A 23,915-nucleotide genomic window follows, 5' to 3' on the forward strand; every position below is an offset into this window, starting at 1 on the left:
TATATTAACAAGGGAGATGCTTGTGTCCCTCCCTCTGCTATTAGACTGTGGAAACAATGGAGCCATGCTGGAGGAAGTGATAAAAGATTGAAGCCCTGGTGTCAGCCAAAGGATGGACCTGCATTCCAGAAAGCAAGTTCACATGCTCTGGGTTCTGACAACTTAAATTAACACATATATATTTCCTGGCTTTTATTTTGTCTTTTATAAAACTTTAACACTTACATAAGAGGAGAAAAGAAACTAGAAATCTCTCTCCCTAGTTTGGCCAGACTATAAATTAATTTCCTTCATTAATTTGTCTGCTAATTTCTTTTAGGAAGCAGTGAGTTCATGAATCTAAGCACCGTTAAAACAGGCTTTCTCCCAAAAATTAGCCTTCCAGGCTGGAGAGACAACTCAGCAGTTAAAAGCACTGGCTACTCTTCCAGAGGACCCTGATTCAATTCCCAGTACCCACATGGCAGCTCACAACTGTCTGTAACTTCAGTTCTATGGGATCTGACACCTTCACACAGATATACATGCAGGCAAGACATAAAATAAAAATAAATTATTTTTTTTAAATTAGCTTTCCATTTAACTGCAGGCATTTTCTAACTTCCCTGTATGTGCAGTTGCTCTCTAGAATCTTAGCATTCTTATCTTTAATGTCAGGCCCCTAAAAAGAGAGGGGAAAGGTGGGGTTCTCAAGGTGAGGAACAAAGTGTCTTGATCTCTTACCACACTGGGAGCCACTTCAGCTGAGGAGAAAAGAGATTGCAAAATGGAAGGGGAGCAACCTCAATTGCCATCATCTTTGTTGTATGCAACCTTGTGATCATAGACAATGCTGAAGAGTAAACATCCCCAGTGCTTAGGAACGGGGCCTTTTTGGTCAGCTGACCTTGAGATGTAGTCAAAAGATTTCCTGTGCTCACAAATATTTCTCACCCTTCTTACAGGACCCCACAGAGACACTGTCGCCACCTAAAGAGCAGGAAGTAATTCTAAGAAAACTATGCCCCCTCTCCCAAAGTTTCATTTTTCTCAGGGTTATGGATGGATGGTTATAGGGTTGGGGGTGGAGCAATAAAATTTAGACTCAGTATTCTCCTTTAGAAAAAAAAGGGGGGGAATAGATAGGTATAGGATATTAAGGTAGATTATTGTATGGACTAGTAAACAGATTTAGCAAACTATCAGTCTTGGATAATTTGCACTGATATGGATTCTTGTATATTTGATACAAATGTAAATTATTCCTATATTACTATTTAAGATAATTTGTATATTGATATAAATACAAAACTATATTTATTATATTGTACACAAATTCTTACTCCTGTTTGAAATATTTTGTATATTGATACAAATGTAATATTATATTTCTCATACTGCATGTATGTTCTATCTCTGTTTAGGATATTTTGCATATTGATACATATCAAGGATATTGTTGTCATTGCATATTGCATTGTACATTTCTACCTCTGTTTAAGATATTTTGTGTATTGTCACAATTTTAAGGTCATTGTCCTTATACAGTACATCTGCTTACAGACTGTTTACCTTGTTAATGTGAAGCCTTAGTCCTTAGGTTATTTAGGTAGATAAGACTTACAGAACTATAGTCACCCATGCTTGTCATTCCTATAGTTATGTTAGTTAAGTTGTCCAGATTTAAAGAAACATAGGTCAGATGGATAGGTACTCTTCAAACACTTCATAGACCTAGAGAATATGACATTTAAATGTTTTGATAACTTAGAATTCTATTGACATGAAATATGATTGCTCCTGGCAGCATGGATCTGATCCTGAGAGAATGTTGGGCTTCTAGACATTTCTGTTTGGAAGTTTGTCTCCTTCTTGCTCCTTCTTGCTTTGGCCTGCTGGACAAAGAACTGCCCTTGCCTTGACTGCTTACAGATGAACGCTCGTCCAGAAAGGACACAAGGAAAAGCAACTACTGAATTCTGTCAAGACAAGGTAAGATGGTCTTTCAAAATTTCTGCTTCTGAAAATTGTCTGTCAGATATTCTAGGCCTGTAGCCAAATTGGATGCCCCTACAATGCTGAGAAACTTTAAGTGACTGTCCAGGCTGCCAGCTGTCTCTGTCTATTCTCACAAGAATTTCGGAAATTGCTTGCTTGCATTTTCCATTTTTCCAGGCATTATTTTCTTTCTCAAGTCTTTGATGGAGTTGAAGACTAGATAGTTACAGTTACAATCTTCTTGTATCTTAGCGAGAACATATTAGTACTAGAGTTAGAATCTTCAAGATAGGACAACTATTGAAGTAATCTCAGTAATTTGCCATTTACCTGTGTTCTGGACATTTCAGGACATTTAGCATTTCTTTCTTGTTTGATGTTATTCCTGTTGGTGTTAGTTCCATTTTTATTTATGTTATTACCCTTTGTTTTTCCTGGAAAATACTTGATAATCATTCTTATTGTTTGCATTAAGTTTAGAACCTTCTTTATTAGACAAAAAGGGAAAATGTAGTGGTATTTGCTCCGCCCATGACCTTGGGATAGGGCCTGAAGGAGGTGGTGCTTCCTTCCTTTGTACATGACCTCTCAAAAGGAGAGGAAGAATGGTCACATGCCCCTTCTCCCTGCTCCTGCCTTCGAAGTGGATTTGCTCCTGGTCAGATCAGAGGACTACTTCAGCTGTCTACTCTGTTCTGTATTCGTGAGTGTATTTCCTCAATTTACCTTAATAAATTTCCCTAATACTTCTTAAAACAGATTCCCGTGGATTTATTGCTTTATTGAGGACTGTGTAAGTTTCTCCAGGAACTGTGTAACAGCTGCCTGATGCAGGGATAGGTAAGGGTCCGGTAGCTGCTACTTCTCTAAAACCACAAGCTAACTAAAATTAACTCTATATAGCCCAAGCTTTCCTTGGAAGTCACAAATCTTTACTATGCGCCAGAGATCAAACTAGTTATACTGGACAGATCTACCATTGTGGTTACTGTCTAGATAAAACAGACCCTTAATATCTCCCAGTTCATCATCTCAGAATCTTTTTCCCGAACCCTGAAGAGAAGGAAGTGTTCTTTAACATGGGAGGAATGAATTTTAGGTGTCTGTGCTAATGAAGACTATACGAATACACTGGTAGAAATTATAAGTCTACAGTCTAAACTAGGAATGGTGACATTTTTCCAGTACTTTAGAGATGATATGGACTCCAATTTACAACTTTGTTGTCCAAATTTCTCAGGGATTTAATGTTTTATGGTTGTCCTGGAGCTCCAATATCTTGAGATGCTAACTCTATGTTGCCTTTAGCTCTTTTTGGAGTATACCTCAATGTATCAGTAAGTGTAATAATTATTGGTAAGGAAAGCCTTCCATTTGTATGTAGAGGCAGTACAGCAACTGAGTATTTCTGTGAGCTCAGCAATTAAATTAAGTCAGCAGACCCAAAAACAATCATGCATTGAAAGAATTATTTTTCATTATATAAAACAAAAAGTTTCATTTTCTGATAAATGCATATAAGACTGCCTTTCTAGACAAATTTATTTCTACCTCATGTTATATAGGTACTACAAAACGTATAGTCCATAGTTAATGGAGATTCTAAAATATTTAATTATCTGTTGAACCGAGCTTTGAAATAAGATTTTGCCAGCTATAGACAGAACAATCTATGGCTAGACTCCTTTACCTGGTATCAGAAAAAAATCTGATCAAACACCTTGTATAATTTACATCCCTCTTCCCCACACCCTAGAAGGAATTTTAAGAAAGCCTGTATTGTCTATCATCCATTATTTCAGAACCAAGGTAGCACAATGTAGAGTTAGCACTTCATTATCTAGGAGCTGTGGGTCAGAGTGGATCACCAAACATTAAATCCCGGGGAGACTGTGGCAATAACATTGTAAGATGGGGTCAGTATCATCTATGACTCCAAAAATACCAGAAAATGTCACTTATTCCTTGTTTGAAGTTAATCATTTTCAACCAATTTCTCATATGCATTGTTTTGGGACGTTTTTTCTACTTTGCTTATCAGCCTTTTCAAAGTCGATCTTGCATTATTTCCTAAGCAACTGAAACAATAAGGCCTTTGTCATCCCTCAGTTTCCCCTTTCTAGTGAGCATAAATCTTTAGATAACCCAGAGTGGGAATCTGGGCCCAGTAGGAGAGTTTGGCATATAACAGCTGAATTTGAGGAACTTGATTTTGGAAATGAAAGAGACCCACAAAGGCATCCTCATTCGATCTCAAAGGTTCAAGTGAAGAAAAAGGTAGGGATAGGAGAGCTAAGGGCAGAAGAGGAGCCTGAATGACAGTCAAGGAAAGAGCCGAGAGCCTATAGGTATCTAGCAAGTCATCCACACAAATCGCCAGCTGGGGACTTGGAAAGGGAGAAGGGAAGCAGCCACCCTTTCCAGCCTCACTTCCCATCCTCAATCCATGCATTGTCAATTTGCATTTGCAGCTCTGAATTCCTGATCTTTGTATAAGGATTTCTGCTGAAGCCTTTAATAGGTTAAAAACAAAAACATACAGCTCTTGATTCCAGAAGATTCGGCTATCTTCTCTATCAGACTTTTCCCTAGCCCAAGGGATTGATAGTAAATTAATCCTGACAAAATTTCAACACTGAGGATAGTGTGTATTTGATAACTTACAATATACTTTGACTTTTGTGCTTACAATTAAATATAGCATTTTAGAAATGCCTTAGTCTTACCTGCCACACTGTTAAACACTAGCATCTGCATCCAGCTTTGTGGGCAACTAGGTGTCCCCACACTTTAGAAGGAAGGAGAGGACAAGGAAGACACAGTCCTCACTTTTGTCTATGGTTACCAGCAGATCTGTCTAGAAATACACCCAAAAGGAGAGAGCCGAGAAGGGGCTTCATAGTGAGGTGGTTGGTTGAGTAACATGAAGTAGGTCCATGTGGTGGTCTGTCATGGTTACAGATTTACACTCAGTTTCCTTCTAACTGCTTTCCAACTGAATTGTACAAAAATGCTACATATGCCAAAGATAAAGTAAAACTCATTTAAAACAATCTCAAATTACCACAGATTTAATTTTACTGAGATTGATTACATGATTTATCTACATATTTATTGAGGTATAGACCTGAATATATCCTTCTCACTATTGAAAAAAATCAAAAGTGAGTTAAAGATATCCATATTTATGACTCCTGCTTTTTATCAGGTTTTTAATGACAGCATGGTTTGTAGATAAAACACTTCAGTGTTGGGCTTAAGCCCAGGTAGCTTAGCTGGCTTGTGTGCACTATGGCTACTCCTTGGGAATGGGTACAGCTCACCTCTCATGCCTAGCCTGAGAATCCAATCTATAAATTAATTGTAACGTGCAAATTAAAGTTTAAAAACAGTGCAAAGACACCAAAGGAGTTAATGTAATGAAATACTCAGTTTGAAATACGAAAAGCTTGTTGTACTCCATAATTAATTTCCTGTGACTGATGCAGAAACTTCGTCTCAGGAGAATTTTAAAAATGACAATCTAAAAAAATCATTTAAAAAGTGCATTCCTCAGTTGATTTTACTACATTGCCATTGGAAAAGCTTTAAACTCCCATGGCTATTTTATATCCACAATTTATTTGAAAAATATCGTATTTCAATTTAAAAGCATACTATGCATTGTTCTGTTTTTATAAGTCCAAATGTAACTATGTTTTAAAATCTGAGATAAAAAAACTTACAAGAAGAGAAACTGTAAAAAGAATAAAGTTTTTATGTCACTGTACCTACCTTTAATGTGAGACTGTAAAGTCCAACAAATGTTGCACTTATCCATGCTGTTGAGTGGGGGTCACCCAGAAATTCTATGTGATACTTTTCAACATTTCCATCCTGGTCATAGGTCACATATTTCCCTTTGAAAGGATCAGGACAAAGTATTCCTGGCCAACTTTCAAAAAAAAGTTAAAATAAGTTTCATTCCTTTTAAAAAAATAAGTAACTCATTGACACATCTGTCACAATCAAATATTGAACTTATTTCTTTGAATTTTAACAACTTCTACAAACATAAATTTATTCCTACTTACATCTTTCAAGGATAATAAACAAGTAATAAATTGTATCTTTGTAGCAATAAAATGTTTTGATACTGTCACAGACAAGATGAAAAAGAATTCTAAAAGAAATGATACCCAGAATCCATATGAAACATTTGGACACAACTGACAGGCAAAAAAAGGGAGAAATGATACATTAAATTCTCTGTAGAACTGAATTAATGCTAGTCACAAAAAATGATGAGTTACTAAAATATTAACCATTGACATGGCTTCTGCCAAAGTGAGAGAAAGCTATGTGGATGGATGATAGATGATAGATAGATAGATAGATAGATAGATAGATAGATAGAGAGAGAGAGAGACAGATAGACAGATTAGATATTATAGACAATGGATAGATGAGAGATACATAGATAACAGATAGGTGATAGGTAGACAGATAGGTGATAGGTAGACATATAGGTGATAGGTAGATAAGTGATGGACAGATAGATGATATGCCAGATAGACATACATGATAGCTTATAGGTAAATGATAAATTTTAGATAATAAATGACAGAGAGTCATAAAGCAATAATAGCTTAAAGATAAATGATAGGTAACAGATTATAAATAGATGATAGATACATAGCTATAGGCAAGTAGATAACAGATAGATTAACAGGTGACAGGCAGAAAAACAGCTCACTGCTCCAACAGTGTGAACACTGTAGAGGACAGAAAAGGCAGAACTTTAGCTCCAGCATTCTAAACTGTTCCTCCCCTCGATCTGCTCAGTCGACAAGTCACTACATTGCTAAAAAAAAAAAAAATCAGAACTCTAAGTAAAATTTTATTTTAAAAGATCTTTAAAGATATGTTTAGGAGCTGGAGAGATGTCTCAGAAGTTAAGAGCACTGGCTGCTCTTCTAGAGGATCTGGGTTCAATTCTCAAGACCCACATGGCAGCTCACAATTATCTGTTGGAACTCCAGTTCCAGAGGTTCCAATGTCCTCTCTCCTGGCTTCTGCAGGTACCAGGCACACAAGTGGTACAGAGACAAAACACCCACACATAAAGTAAAACTTAAATGCAATGTTTATTGGGACAAAAACCTCTACAGAGCTCATTTTTCCCTTTGGACACTCAGTTCCCACGTCTATAGCTTTCTATTTTTCTACTTTCTATCTAATTTTGATTTCTTTTAATCATTGCTTTTTAACTATACGTGTGTGTGTGTGTGTGTGTGTGTGTGTGTGTGTGTGTGTGTGTGTGTGTAGGTGCAAAAGCACTATGTACTCTTAATTGCTAAGCCATCTCTCCAGCGCCTGATTTTTCTTCTTTGCATCAGCAGCCAGAAGTTCAAGGCCAGGACAACACTGCTAAGCAAAGGCTGAAAACAATACCCCATCTGGAGTCCAAACAGGAAATTAGACAGCAAGTCCTGAAAACTGCTGATGTGAGAAAACCCATGCCTGCTCTACTCACTTTATTTATTCAATTCCGTATCAAAAGGAAGCTGAAACAATCATCTTGAAATTTCCTGACTATGAATATAAATGAAAACAAAGTTAGGTAGGGAATGGTGGCACAGACCTCTAATCCCAGCACTCACAAGGCAGAGGCAGGCATATCTCTGTGAGGTTGAGGCTAGCCTGGTCTATGTCTAGTTCTAAGCCAGCCTGGCTACATAGTGAGATCCTATCTCAAACAAACAAGCAAATTTAGCACTGACTAAGAAAACTGAAATTTTCAAGTACTGCATTTTCTCAATATTTAACAGGAAGTAGATGTGTATCTCAAAAAGGCCACTTTTTGCCTTCAGATAAAGCATGCTTATTACTGCTATGTGTCCTATTTATCCTGTGTATTAAATTGACATTTTCTTACACATTTCATATATTACCTTATATGAATTGACTATCTTAGAAAACTACACCTCTGAAATTCAAATGATTATTTTGTATTCAAGTGGTAAAATGTAAATTGTTAGCTTGAAATGCTATGTTAAGGATACAATCCATATTTTATCCATGGCAAAAATTTTATACACACACACACACACACACACACACACACACACACACACTTGTTTCCCCCTCTGGCCTCAAATGATCCTCCTGACTCATTCTCCAGAGTGCCAGGATTACAGGTGTACCAGCATGCCCGATTCTAATTAAGTTTTAAATATTTTACCAACATTCCAACATCTGGCCTGCCACTCTGACATTAAACCAAGAAGGAAAGACAGAACATAAAGTGAGGATCTCGTGATAAAGAATCATGGTAGAAATCTGACAAAGGTTTACAGCTCAAGATCTAGATTGTACACATCTAGCACTGTAACACTGAAAATTGTACACTTGTCCAGCTCTGGGCCGCCAGCAGCTCTGTAAAGTGGGAGAGTTACTAGCAGTCAAGTGAAGAAACGCATGTTCTCACTCTGCCTTCTATCAAGTGGCCAGCTTTCTGAAGGCATCTAGTTCTTGCTATGTTCTTTATAACATGTTATAAAGTTCAAATAAATGTGTGATTTATACATTTTTGTCTTGAGAAATTAGAAGTCCGTCATCATCATAAGGCTGAGCTGTGTCATGACTAATTTAGATGTTAAAAACCTATTTTCCAGTATCTCAGAAGGTGACTGCATTCAGAGAAAGGGCCTTTAAAGAAATAACCAAGAAAGCTGGACATGGTGCAATATATATATACTCCTTGCACTCAGGAGGTAGGGGGAGGAAGATCAGAGTCCAAGGTGAATTGAAAAACATGGGAGTCTGTCTCAAAACAACAAGAAGTAACTCAGTTAAAACTGAGCTCGTTAGTTAGGACAGGCTCTATGTCTAAGACAACCTGTGTCATGAGAAGAGATCAGGACACAGACATGCGGAGGGAAGAGCATGTGAGGACATGGCAAGAAAGCAGCATTCGTAAATCAAGGAGAAAGAAACTGTCCATGGAATACCTCCATCTCAGGACTTGGAGCCTGTGGAAAGCACATCTGCATTATGTAAGCCAGCTAATGTATGCTGTTTTCTTATGGCAACCAGAGAAGCTAATATGACTATGTATATGTAGAATAATTGGTGCAGCTGAAGAGAAGAATGATCTAGAAATATCTCCCTTTATTTAGCAAGAGGCTCTGTGTTTGCCTTTTAGAGGTTCCTAAGTATGTGGTGTACCAGAATGTGGGAGAAAACTGGCTATGAGACAAATAGACAAGTACTACTCTCCTGAGAACTGTTTGCTTTTATTTAAAAAAAAATTAAATAAGCACTTCTAGATCCTGCATCAGTTTCTCTTTAACATTCTTGAATCAACTCATTTGAGCAACAGATACTCTGGATGCTGGCAAGATGGAGTCTCTAACCTTAAGAATTGCCTATAAAGCCATAGGTTAAAACAATCTACCCAGTGAGTACTCTGCTGTAAGCACCTCTGCAGGTAGCAGCTGTCTTTGTACTTCAGGGTCTAGAGTATTGCTTAATTAAGATCAGATTTTTGACTGTTTCTTGTGGGTTAATTCTATCTTTACATTTTACTATTGTAATTTATTTTGTTATTATCATTCTATACATTTCTGCCGTTGAATAAACAATGCAAGTAGATTTCAGTTTCTTAATTTGAAATTTAAATTTGTGCTCAGCTTAGCTTATAAAGAGGAACATAAATGATACACAGTCAAATGCATTCTACTCTCTGAAGAAGGGGAGATGCAGCTGTTTTTCAGGCATGTCAATGACAGTAATCACAAATTAAAGATAATTTAGGGACTGGATTAAAACATTTTTATATAAATTTTAAGTTCTTTTGCTGTGGGATGTTCTGTATGGCAAATGTGTTGCTGATTGGTCAATAAATACAACACTGATTGGCCATTGGCTAGGCAGGAAGTATAGGCGGGACAAGGAGGAGAATAAAGCTGGGAAGTGGAAGGCTGAGTCAGAGAGACACTGCCAGCCACCATGATGAGAAACAGCATGTGAAGATGCCGGTAAGCCACAAGCCATGTGGCAAGGTATAGATTTATAGAAATGGATTAATTTAAGCTGTAAGAACAGTTAGCAAGAAGCCTGCCACGGCCATACAGTTTGTAAGCAATACAAGTCTCTGTGTTTACTTGGTCGGGTCTGAGTGGCTGTGGGACTGGCAGGTGAGAGAGATTTGTCCTGACTGTGGGCCAGGCAGGAAAACTCAAGCTACATTCTTTGCCTTAGTTACTAATTCCTAGTGAAATTTTCTGTTTTTCAGATATATTGATTGATAAAGCAAATTCATTTCTTGAGTTACAGTTATTGAAACTTCAAATTTCTCATTTGGAAATTGCTTTCAAAATGCATTTTTAACTGTGCTTTCAAAATGTTTGCTTTAGAGATAGAGAACTATAAATCCCTTTGTGATAATTTCAGTAAATGCTTATATTACATGTCCCCTAAAATATTGGATCTTATGTAGCCAATTAATGTTCATGTTAATTATAATATGGGAGGGAATAATACTATTTATAATGCTGTCATTTTGATTCCCAGAAAAGCCCTCATTTAAAAAAAAAAAGGGCACAGAGTTCACAAATTTGTAAAGGCAGTGAGTATATGAGTTTGTTAGGGCTGTTACAATGAAATATCATAGGCTTGATGGAAGAAGCAAGAGAAATTTACTTTCTGCAGCTTTTATAGGCTAGTAATCCAAGACTGAATATGAACAGTTTGTTTCTTCTGGTCTCTCTCCCAGGCTGGCAGATGCCCCCTTTCTACTGTATTTTCAGTCTTTCTGTTTTCCACGTGCATGCCCATACCCTGTCTTACAAGAATACCAGATAAATAGAATTAGGGCATTCCCTAATGGGTCTCATTTGTAATTAATCACTTCTTTAAGGGTCCTATACCCAAATATGGTCACATTTTGACATTTTAGGAGTTATGGCAGCATTCAACATATGAATGTTTAGGGTTCATAATTCATCACAAAATAGTGAGAAAGCAAGAACCTAAATCTACATATTGACATGAAGGTCTATTACACACATGTGCATATCAGAACAGGCCTGTCATAGCCTCTCTTTTAAGGTTTGATTCCTTATGGTCTTCATAGAGAACAAGACAATAAATTAATATACTTGATTTTTGTAATGTAAAAGTTTATGAAACTAGTAAACGATTCTGAAAGAGTAGTATTGTGGTGATACACACTCAGAATCCTGTACAATTTCTTCATAAATACAGGTAGAGTAAATACAGCAGCACTACACTTGCCATATAGCAGCCATGATTAAGCTTAGTGATTGGCTACTGTATATGCACCAAAACAGGATCAGTAACTACAACTCCCTAGGAGACCTAACAAGATTGGTGTTTGTGAGAGAAAAGAAGGGTGGGCGGGAAAAGCACAGAGCTCATCGGACAAATTGGAGAATGAGAACTTCAAAATGGTAGCAAGCTTCATGGGCGAGTTCAGCAGGCTGAACTGATAGCAACAGGCTAAACTGCAGCAGGGCAACAAGCAAGTCTGAACACTTTGGAGCACTGAGGATCCCTGGGAACATGAGACCTAAGAGGGATCATTTCCAAGAACACCCTTAACTCTGATAAAAACCAACAGACAATGGACTGCTGGGAGAAAAGTCAAGTCAAAGATGACAGGATCGATAAGAAGAGCAGAGGAACTTGTTTTGTTGCCAGATTAGTCTTCCCCTATGGGACTCCAGGGAGCACAGAACTGGGCTAACAGAGGAAAGGGACACTGATAGTTCCAACAGAGGTGCCAGAACAGCTGTAAAGCATGGCGAAACAAACCAGAGCACACAACAGTAGGAGCCAGTCCTCGGTGTCCCCTCTGCTCTCCAGCGGCCAGGCAGAGGACACCCACTGCTTCCCTTGTCACATCCTGGAGTGCAGTAGCCAGGCACCACTGGAGAAGAGATCCCTTGTCTGGGAGTTGCTGTGGGGTGGTCTGTATGTCAAGTGTGTTGCTGATTGGTCAATAAATAAATCACTGATTGGCCAGTGGCCAGGCAGGAAGTATAGGCGGGACAAGGAGAAGAATAAAGCTGGGAAGTGGAAGACTGAGTCAGAGAGACACTGCTAGCCGCCACCAGGACAAGCAGCATGTGAAGATGCCGGTAAGCCATGAGCCACGTGGCAAGGTATAGATTTATGGAAATGGATTAATTTAAGTTGTAAGAACAGTTAGCAAGAAGCCTGCCACGGCCATACAGTTTGTAAGCAATATAAGTCTCTGTGTTTACTTGGTCGGGTCTGAGCGGCTGTGGGACTGGCAGGTGAGAGAGATTTGTCCTGACTGTGGGCCAGGCAGGAAAACTCTAGCTACAGGGAGTAGTAGGTAGTCACTGAAAACAAGGAGCTCACAAGTTAGGGACCCTAGGAACACCCTGCCATGGGTCTGGGTGGGAGATGTTCACAAGAAGTACCCTAGGAGACTGAGAGGTTTAGGCAGCAAGGAGCTGCAACTGAAGAGAGCAGTGTTTGGGGGCCTCTCCCTCTGTGGTGAAGCAGACACCTCTGTTAGCTGGGACTGCTTGGCCTCCAGGCCTGAGGCTTGCTGCTAAGTGGGACTGAGAGCTCTGAGCCCAGGTCAGTCAGACTACACAGCAAATCACTTACTTCCCCAGCCTCCTCCATTCCCATAGGATCACAGAAGAAACTAATACTAAGTTAGTATGGTAAAAATAGTATGAGACAAAAATACCAAAAGATGAAAGCTTGCCACAGAGGAATGGTTTTGAAAGAATAAGATTGTAATCAAGATTTCAAGTTGCCCTAACAGAATCAAAGAAAATAATGTAGATACAATGTACATGTGTGAACTAGAAAAACATTTAAAATGAGTGATTAAGGATTTGAAAAAACTTAAAATGAAAACCTTTCTAAAACTTCAAAAATGAATGATAAATTGGAAGGAATAAAAAACAACTGGTACCTTCAGAAAAATAAAATATGTAGAGGAAAAATATTTATATTTTTAAAGGGCTAAAAAGATGAAAAAAGTTCAAGAAAAAGAAATACCAAAGACAGAAAGGATTACCTAAGTTACAGAATCATGAAGTAAAACCCAAACTCATATGATGGGACAATGTAACTGCCTTTAAGTTGAGAAAGTTTAACTGAATTCTAAGTCTAGTATAATGAAAACACATAGTACATATTTGAAAAAATTCGACCCATAATACAAAACTCTGAAATATAATAAATCTACATAAATTTAATGAAAAATATTTTAAGCATCTATGGAATAATTAATATCCTCAAGTGTTTGTCATTTAGAAAAGCACTTATAAATAACCCATTTCAATGAAAAATTGGCAACTATTTTAAGATTAATAGAATACAATGTTTATCACAGGTCTTGGAAGAGATTTTGTAGCTTTATGATGAAAAAGTAAGAGATGAATTCAACTACCTAACACTCACTTAAGGAAGTAGAGGAATGAACACAACTCAGATGACAAAGATGGTATCAGAAACCGGCAATTAAGGACCACTGGGACAGTTCGGCAGGCAAAGGCACTTGCCAACAAGCCTGATGACATGAGCTCCATCCCCAGGACCCACATGGTGGAGGAAGAGCTGATGCTGGAGATTACACCTGTCAAGACACAGAGTGTAAATCTGGAGTGAACCCTCAGGTACACTATAAACTCTGGAGATAACTAGGATGTGTCAAGGTAAGTTCACTAATTACAACAAATCACAGAGTGTGGAGTGTAACTGGGAGAGAGACTGAATTCTGAGTGGACAGAGGTATAGGGAACTGTACTTACACCCAATTTTTGTGAACCCAACGCGCTCAAAACATGGAAGTCTATTTTGTAAGCCATGAGTAATTCTGGGTGAAAAGTTAGAAATAGGCAAATCTACTCCAAATGCAAAGCACAGGGCTGATCATATAGCTCAGCAGTAATGTTAGCCTAACAAGTGTGAGTCTCTTGGGATTTGATCTACTGGGACACACACACACACACACACACACACACACACACACACACACACTCACTCATTCATGCATACAGACCCACAAAGACACATGAAAATAAGTAATGTAATAAAGAATTAAAGAAATCAGTAGTTAAGTAGTAGTTAATTTATAAGTAATAGACACTAACGAAATGCCTTACCTTGGCCAATTCTGTAATTTTACCAACACCAGGCTTCCAAGAGGAAGCTGTGAATAGACAATCTTATACCCGCTTTCCAGGAACTGAGACTCTGCAGGAAAATCCTCCTCAGAAACCGAGCAGCTGTTGTAGCTGGAGTCAGTGTTCATGAAGCAGTACCAGGGTTCACTGTGCTCCACCCTGGCCGCAGCCTCAGCAGACAGCATCCTCCATTTCAAGCAGCCTTCATTCTCACACTGGACCCACATCCTGTTCACAAACTCACTGCTCTCCAGGGCCGGGTCCATTGAGTTGCTACTGACCACTCAGTTAGCTTGTTGTTGTTTTTGGGGTTTTTTTCCCTCAGAAGTTAAACAAATCTGGAAAATAAAAAAATACATATTTAAGAGTAAGAGATAAAATTTAAATCATGAGAAAAAGTTCTTTTCTATTTTCTGCCTACTCCTGTGTGTCTGGCATGTGTTCTGCTGACCCACAACAATAACACAGCAGACATGTAAATTATGCTAACAACAAGTGCTCTGAAATTAAAAACCGTCAAATCCACCTTTAGATGAGAGTCTAGTTCAGCACTGTCTATTACTGACACTCACTATACACAAGGTATTGTTTTCCTTTTTGAGACAATCCTATGCTGTAGCCCAGGCTGGCCTCAAACTCTCCACACTTTTGCCGAAGCTTCCTGGGTGCTAGGATGAGCAAACCACACACAGAGATACCAGGTGTCAGGTCCTAACTGCCTTATGCACACAGCTCACATTATACCCATTCTGCCAAGGAAACTGAAGCTAAGAAAAGCATGTTTAAGCCCCAGGCACAGTACTCTGTAGAGCTGAGGTTTAACTGCAGACATCTGGGCTCTTAATTCTGTGGTCTTGTCCTTAGATGCACTGCTCTAGAGTACACAAGACCACAGACAGCATCATGCATCGTCCTGTTCTTTTTCTAAAAATCAGGAAAACCAAATACAGCAAATGTTTTACCTCATGAAAACTATAATGATTTAAAAGTTAGATGAGCAACCTGTTCCTTAGGAAGTTCTGCCCCTTATCTCACTAACAAAAGCACCTTCTCAGAGCTTCATTATGAGGCGTTTACATGTATGAATAGAGTTGTGTGTTAAAACTCCCCAAATTCAGCATCAGTAACAATACGGAAGGATATACTAATAATGTAACTACAGATGAAACTAAGTATTGACAATATATTTCCCAATAGCCTACTTTTAAAAAACGGAAGGAGATATAGGAGCTGGCAAAATGGCTCAGTGGACAAAGGGACCTGCTGCCAAGACTGGTGAACTGAATCTGATCCCAGAACTCACATGATAGAAAAAGAAAACGGACTTGCATAAGTTTTTCTCTGATCTCCACGTGCATGCCACAATAAATGCATGTGAACACATACACACACACATATGCACACACACTAAGTAACTAAATAAATAAGTGCAAAAATATTTTGGTATACAAGAGGTGATTAATCAGTACAACAGGACTATCCAAATACTAGCACCATTCAAACAGGCCTTTTAATTCACAAGTTAATCATACACTTATTTACTCATCATGTTCCTTACTTGAGCCCCTACAAATTGCATTTGAAATAGTCAATATATGCATTAGCCATTGATTACTATGTTTTAAAATTTTAACACTTTTTTATTAACTGCATTTCATTTTTAAATTTCCTATGAATGTTCTGAACTTTCCATTGTACATGGTATAAGGTCTGTTACATAAGATCACTTTCATACAAGTAGATACTTTATGTTGAGCATGCTCCCTCAGAACCTTCTACCACGGCCTTCCTTTTTCACCCACTCTCCCCTTTAGTCCCATTATCTCCTGACAGTCTAGTTTCACTCTTATATTTATGTCATACATACATTTATAATTTCCCCTATCTACAGAAAACCTAGGAACCATGATTCTCAAAAATATTTATTTTTTCTGAGACTGCCTTAATTCACTTGATATGATTATCTCCAGTTACATACACTTTCCTAAAATGATCTAACTTCACACTTCTTTATGGGTGAAAAAATTCCATTGTACAAACACACCAGAAATTTCTTCTCTATTCCTGTTGTCTCTATGTTGCTGGAGATCTAGGTTGGCTCCATCTGAACTATTGTAACCCGCTGCTGCAATAAATATTACTGTGTGAGTATCTCTGTGATACATTGTCTTGGAGCTCTTTGTGGAAATATCCAGGAATGGTATAATTAGGTCACACGGAAGACGACCTTCTCTTTTAGAACCTCTATACCAATTTCCATAATGGCTGTACTAGTTTACACTCCCACAGGCAATGGAGGGTCCACTTTGGTCCACATCCTCACCAGAATTTGTTTTCTTAATTACTGATATTCTGGCTGGGGTGGGATAGAATCTCAGTGCAATTTTAATTTGCATTTCTGTGATAGAGAAAGAGGTTGAACTTTTTGTATGTGTTTATTGAACAAATTTGTATCTCATTATTTGAGCACTACCTGCTCACTTAGTCATTTACTGACTTGTCTGAATTCTTAGTTTTTTAGCTATTTGTACATTCTAGATATTAATCACATCATATGTACAGTTAGCACAGATCTCCCCCCATTCTCTATTGGTAAACTCTGTTTATTGTTTCTATAGCACTGCAGCAGCTCTTGATTACATGAGGTCCCATTTGTCAGGAAGTTATTGCCACTGCCTATGTCTTGAAATAGTTTTTTCTTCTAATGGTTTCAGAGTTTCAGGTCTTACGTTAAGATATTTCATTCATTTGCAATTGATTTTTTGTACAATGACCTAGTTTTATCTTTCTACTTATATTTACTTTTCCCACACCATTTGCTAAAGATGCTGTCCATTCTCTAATGTATATTTTTGGTATCATTATCAAAAAAATCACATGACTGCAGATGAGTGGATTTATATCTGGGTCTTTTATTTCACTGATTGACATATCTGGGTTTTTTGTCTATACTGGGGTGCTTTCATTGATATGGCTCTGTATTATACCTTGAAATTGGTTACAGTGACACCTCCTGCATCAATCTTTTTTGCTCAGGATTCCTTGTAGTATCTGGGGCCCTTTGTGCTGCTGTGTGAATTAGTATTTTATTTTCTACTGCTGTGAAGAATAGCATTAAGATTTGGATGAGGATTATGTGGATTGCTCTTGGTAAGGGCACTTCCGCAATACTACTTCCTCCAATCCCAGAGCATGTGAAGTCTTTTCAATCTAGTCTCTGCTTCAATTACTTTCCTCAGCGTTCTAGGTTTTCATTGAGGAGGTTTTTCAATTCCTTCTTTGGGTTTATTCAAAGAAAATGTTTTTTCTTGAGGTAAAAGTAAATGGAGTAATGGGATTGTTTCTCCAATTTCTTTATCGGAATGTTGGTTATTGTCATACAAACTCTATACTCCCATCCTCCCTTCTCTATTTCATAGTTTTTCCTCTTTCATTTAGCATCCAATGTCAATTCAGCATGCTATCTCTGTCCCACCCAGGCCTATTCCATAACTTGACTATTGTGAGTAGTATTATGACAGACACATGTATGCAGAAATCTCTATAGAAACTTGGCTGTATTCCTTTGGATGCACATCCAAAATTGTATAATTGGATCTAGTGATACCTGTATCTTTAATTTGTAGAGGAATCTGCATGCTGACTTGGATGATGTGTTAGTTTATACTGCCACAAAGAGGGTACAGTATTCCTTTTCACTCACCTCTCACCAGCATGTGTTGACTGCTATTCTTGATAATAGCCATTCTGATTGGATGAAATGGACTCCCAATAGATTTTTAATTTGTATTTACCTGAGGCAATTAAAATTCTTGTTATTGTTTCCTGAGTTGTTGGAGCCTTATTCAGAAAGTCCTATGCCTAGATCTTAAACTGGTCTCCCTATTCTCTCCTTTAGTTTCAAAGTTCCAGATCTTACATTTAAATCATTGGTCAATTTTGAATTGATTTTTGTGCAGGTGAGACATGGCAATCTATTTCTCTCTTTTACCCATGGATTTCCAGTTCTCCCAGCACCAATACTGAGTCTGTTTCTTTTCCAACCTATGTTTTTGGCCTCTTAATAGAAGATTAGATGGAGGTGGCTGCATAGGCTTGTTTCTGGGTCCTCTGTTTTACCTAGCCACAGACTTGATTTTACTGCCAGTATTATACTGTTTCTATTACTATTTCACTGTATTAAAATTTGGTATTGGGCATTGTGATGCCTCAATGGTAGCTTGAGCTCTTCAGGGCCTTTTGTCTTTGCATATTAATTTTTTCCTAGTTCTGTGAAGAATGTCATTGGAGTTTTAAAGTAGGTTACATTGAATCTGTAGGTCACTTTTAATAATACGGCCATTTTCTCAAGACTAAGTCTGCTAATCCATGAACATGGGATGCCTTTTTCATCTTCTACTATCTTCTCCAACTTTTTCCCTCAGATATTGACTGCTTACTTTGTTATTTATTGTGATTACTGTTAATGGGGTTGTTTTCTTTTTTCAGAAAAACAAAGGTACATAGGAAAGTTCTTGATTTTGTGTGTTGACTTTGTGTTCTGATACTCTGATGAAATGTATATTGGATCTACAAGTTTTCTTGTAGTGCTCTAGGGTCTTTTATGCATGAGATCAGGTTGTCTGCAAATATAATTTGACTTCTTTCTTTTTGTATCCCTCTTATTTCTTTTCCTTGTGTTATTACTATGGCTAAGATTTCAAATACTATAAAATGGATACTCTTGTCTTATTCCTGATCTTAAGGGAAGTTTTCAGTTTATCTACATTCAGTATAATGCTGGTTATATATTTGTTGTAAATGACTGTTCTTATATTTAGATATAATCCTTTTATTCCTATTAATCATTTCTTCAGGGCTTTTCTTTTTTATCAGAAAGAGACATTAAATTTTGTTACAGGCTTTTTTGCTGCACCTATTGAAATAAAATATATGGCTTCTATTCTACTAATGTGCTTTACTGTGCACATGCTAAAGTTGATTTCATGCCAAAAATGTAAGAATGCAAATTGAATTTGGCTTGTAAAGATTTTGAGGATTTTTGCTTTTATGTCTATCAAGAATAATTATCTGCAGTTTTCTATTGTATGGTATCTTTTATCTTTATTGAATAAAGATAAAGGTATTCTTTCATTTACTATTTTATGGAACACACTGACGAGCACTGGTGTTACTTGTTTATAGGTATGAAAGCATTCAACAGTGACTTAATCCAGGCTTTGACTAGTTTTTGTTGGAACACTGTTACTGCTTCATTGTTACTGTTTGTATCCATTTAAATTTTTATATATTCTTGGTTCAATTTTGGCTCAAGTTACATGTGGCTAGAATTTTATTCATTTCTTCTAGATTTCCATTTTTTTAGTATAAATTCTTAAACTATCTCATGACTATCCTCTTGGTTTCAGAGGTATACACTATAATATGCTCTTTTTATCTCTAATTGTATTGGTTGAATGTTCTCTTTCTTTTGGCTAGCTTGGCTGAGGACTTGAATATCATGCTTATCTTTCCAAAGAAGCAATTCTTTATTTCAGTGAATCTTTTTATTCTTTGTTTAATCATCATTTTATATCTCCTCTGATTTTTGTCTCAGCCCTTCAGATGTATGGATAATTTAATCTCTCTCAGTTTTTCTCCATATAGATATTCATATCTATACACTTCCCTCTTATAGCTATTTTCTTTAACCCAAATCTGGATGTTTCATTTTCATTTGATTCTAAGAATTTTTATTTTTCCTATGGTTTCTTTTTTGTTGTTGTTTTGTTTTGTTTTGTTTTGTTTTTTGAGACAGGGTTTCTCTGTGTAGCTTTGCGCCTTTCCTGGAACTCACTTTGGAGACCAGGCTGGCCTCGAGCTCAGAGATCTGCCTGCCTCTGCCTCCCGAGTGCTGGGATTAAAGGCATGCGCCACCTCTGCCTGGCTCCTATAGTTTCTTTAGTGACTCACTATTTAAAGAAGTATTGCTTAGTTTGTAGATGTTTGTATATTTTCTGTAATTTCTCTTGGTTCTGCTAATTTTTTTATCAAATTATGATCCAATAAGATACAAGAAATTATTGTCAATATTTGTTGATATTTATTTAATAACTCTCTTTTCTTAATCTTATATTGACCACTGAATAACTCACTTTCCTTGCCTCCTTAGAACACTTAAATTATGACTACCATACTGCAATTCCTAAATACCCCAAATCAACCCTTTTACATTTGCAGTTTCTGGCAATGTAATTTGACAAATGTAAAGTAATCAAAAGGGGATACCACATTTGTACAATAAATAAAACTTTAATTACATTATCACAACTTGAAACTTTTATAGGCACTGAATTCTCCACTTTATTTTTAAATTAATCTTAATATTTGAGTTTATATGTATTGAAAGCGAAAATTATAGCTTGGCTCAAACTTGGCTCTATTAAAGTGATTCAGCTCTAATTAAATGGCTAATACAGCAGAAAGGGCCTTACTACCCTTCTAGTTGCATCCAAACTGTCTTCTACCTTATGAACTTTGCCTTAATGCTAGACTTTTGTTTGTTCTCCTTATTTTGTTTGAGTTTATTGAATATATTAGTTGTTGCATTTTTGACTGTCATGTTCACAATAATGGGTCAAAACTGCCCAAATACATACTGGAAGGAATACTCACCTGGTTCTAAAGAAAAGAAGTGAGTTTTCCTTTGTGACATAATGAAGTTTGTCATCTATGCTTTCTGAAGAAGTAACAGTTTCTAGACTGACTTGATATTTTTATGTCTTTCATGGCTTTAATTATTTAAATGGGCTTTTATTAACAACTGCATCTTCCAAATATGATCAAATGTTTAATTTTCCTAATTATTGATGAAGTCTTTCTTACTTTACTTATATCCTTCACATAAACTAACCTCACATACTACATTATCTGCATAATCATGTTTCTAATGTAGACATAGAATCTTTTTGTGATTATATTTCTTTGTCTCATAGGTACTTTCTGAGGGCAGTGTATCAAATCATTTCACTCCTATGAGCTTTATACAGCATAACATTAAACCAATGCAGCATACATAGTATGACTGACAAATTTAGTTAAAAGGCCTCTGAGTTTAGGGGGTTTTGTTTGTTTGGGGCTAGAATAAGTAATACTATAACAAATACCATTGCATATTTGTCAATTCATGTATTAGATCATGTATATGTCTACAACAGAAATGCTACATTAAAAGGTATGCCCATTTTTAAGGAGACAACTCTAAATGGCCTCTGGAAAGCTATTCTAATTTTCAATTTCCTCATCTGTGTATCAACAATAGGTATTAACAACAACTTTTTTCAAATCTAATTAACAGAGTTATCTTACTTTAGTTTTAATTTACAGTTCCCTGACCACTAATTAGATTTTATTGACTACTTGTGTTTCCTTTTATTGGAAAACATTGCTCCTATTTTATACTCAGGTTTTATTGTTTTCTTTACAGAGATTTTGTAGAGCTCATGATAGATTATGGATATATGTTGGAAACATCTTTATATAGTTTGCCATATTCTTTAACTTTATATTTTTATCACAAGAAGGTTAAAATTTTATAGAATTGAATTTATTCTCATTAAATACTGCTTACTTACCCCCAAAATTTTAAATAAAATCTTTCATATATTTCTCTCAATTGCTTTGTTTCACATTTAGGTATTTAATCCATCTGGAATATTTTGTGTGCTCACAAACATTGAAATAGAAGACTTTACTTTTACCTGTATAGCCAATTATCCCAACAGCATTAATTTAATTGTGCATTATTTTATCATTAATCAGAAGTGGATTTTATTTTTATATATGCACACAAATCAATTTGTGTACAGTAAATTTTACTTCTCTTGTGCCAATAAAGTATTTTGGTTTGTTCCAACATCTGATACAACCATTCCTCCTTGCTTAGTCTAACTTAAATCTCTTTGTATTTTAAATTTGATAAATTTTATCATGGATGATATAATTCACAACAAAAACTACAATATGCTTGTTTTCAAAACAATTCCTTCCTTCTTCAATAAATCTTCATTTTGAAGACAAACTTTTATTCCAATCAGTACATATTAGTCTATTTTCTTTGGTTTTTACTATTTCTAGCTGGGTTATACAAGTCTCTTGAAATTTGCAAGTAACATGCCTCCAAATATTGACAATGATGTGCATGTTTAATACTAAAATTGTATTTTGAAACTTTTACATTGGCTCCATGAAGAACTTATATAAATACTGGACATGTTTTTATCTTGTTGTGATACAAGATTTAGCAATATTGTGGCATCAATTTGACCATCAAAACTAGAAGATATTAACTTATTTTTGCCAAGATATTCTTCAGTTGTAAGTTCCAAATGTTATCAGCCATCTTTAATAAGCCCTCACAACAAGTTGTAAACAAGGGAATTGAAGACTACAATGCTGTCTACTAGATGAGGGGCTGCTAACCCAGAAATCAAACATAAAGATGGATACAGAAAATTCTAGGTCTAAGGCAGGTACTAGGAGACATTATGGCTAACTGAACTGAAGGAAAAGCATTGGGATACAATTCTAGAAGGAATAACAGTATCATGGTGATTCAAGGGATTTCTATGACTATTTATTTCATGTGTATGAATGTTTTGTCTGTATATATGTTTGTGCACCATGTGCATATCTGATGCCTCTCATAGATCTTAAGAAGGCACCAGATTCCCTGGAATTGGAGCTATAGATGATTGTAAGTCATCATGTGTGTGGTAGGAACAAAACCTGTGTCCTCTTACGAGAGCATTTGGAGAGAGGGCTCAGTGGTTGAGCACTAGTTGTTCTTGCAGAGGACCCGGGTTCAGTTCCCAGCACCCATGTTGTAGCTCACAGCCATGTGTAACCCCAGGTCTCGAGGGTCCAAGACCCTTTTCCAGCCTCTGCAGGCACTTCATGAATGTGCTGCACCGACAGAGATGAGGCAGAACACCCATATGTGTGTGTGTGTGTGTGTGTGTGTGTGTGTGTGTGTGTGTGTGTGTGTAATAAAAATAAATTTTAGGTAAATTTTTTAAAGAAAAAAATGGGCTTGTATTAATATTCAACACCAATTAATACTTGAATCCTATATCCTGAATGAGTGATGAGGTCCCCCACCAGCCATGTTGGAAGTAACATAATTAAGTGCTCAGACACACCCTTCTGTCACTTACCTTTGCCACACTGCAGTGTACTGGAGCTGTATTTGACCAGTGAGTTTAACAGGATTAGAGATCAAATTAGATTAAACCATTCCTCACAAAATGGAGTCACTTAAAAATATTTACAAACAGAAATACTGGACAAAACTAAACAATATTAATAATGCAAGCAGAGCAGTGGAGAGCATGAAAGACAGCAGAAAGTCAGTAGTGTCAGTTGGCTGCCCTGGACCCTGCCCATCTTACAAGCAGCCCACTGCCAGAGCAGTGAGCACTCTACATCTGCAGCAGGACGTGACTGGAGAGCTTGTGAAAATCCTCTACGATGCCTATTACAAAACAGAAGGGGATTAAAAGATTACTTTTAACTGGTAGATAAAGTTTCTCGATTTTCTTAGGAACTTCAGGCCCACAGTGGATAATACCAAGAAGATAAATTAACACTAAGAAATGTCATTATTACTTGGTGGTAGTTTCAATTCCATCTAACTTAAACCTCTTAGTAATTTGGATTTGATACATTTTTATCCAGCCTAATAGAATTCATAATACAGATTATAAAATCCTCCATTCTTCT

General features: G+C 36.8%; 2 protein-coding genes across 10 annotated transcripts in view; both read right to left on the minus strand.

Moving 5' to 3' along the window:
• The window catches only part of Rbms3 (RNA binding motif single stranded interacting protein 3), a 1,493,133-nt gene extending 1,487,270 nt beyond the window's left edge, over nucleotides 1-5,863 (minus strand). For all 9 annotated transcript variants that reach the window (XM_052723536.1, XM_052723582.1, XM_052723605.1 and 6 more), the window contains exon 1: nucleotides 5,752-5,863. The gene's annotated coding sequence lies outside the window, so the exon portion shown is untranslated. The remainder of the gene's footprint in view (nucleotides 1-5,751) is intronic.
• Zcwpw2 (zinc finger CW-type and PWWP domain containing 2) overlaps nucleotides 1-23,915 on the minus strand; it is a 130,153-nt gene that overhangs the window by 88,678 nt on the left and 17,560 nt on the right. The window contains exons 2-3 of the mRNA XM_052723678.1: nucleotides 14,136-14,494; nucleotides 5,752-5,911 (exon numbers count right to left, since the gene is read on the minus strand). Coding sequence (XP_052579638.1) covers nucleotides 5,752-5,911; nucleotides 14,136-14,422 — 447 coding nt within the window. The 5' untranslated portion in view covers nucleotides 14,423-14,494. The remainder of the gene's footprint in view (nucleotides 1-5,751; nucleotides 5,912-14,135; nucleotides 14,495-23,915) is intronic.

The sequence above is a fragment of the Peromyscus californicus genome, unplaced genomic scaffold (assembly GCF_007827085.1).
Source record: "Peromyscus californicus insignis strain IS unplaced genomic scaffold, ASM782708v3 Scaffold_11__1_contigs__length_118956290, whole genome shotgun sequence".
In the NCBI taxonomy this organism is placed as follows: domain Eukaryota; kingdom Metazoa; phylum Chordata; class Mammalia; order Rodentia; family Cricetidae; genus Peromyscus; species Peromyscus californicus.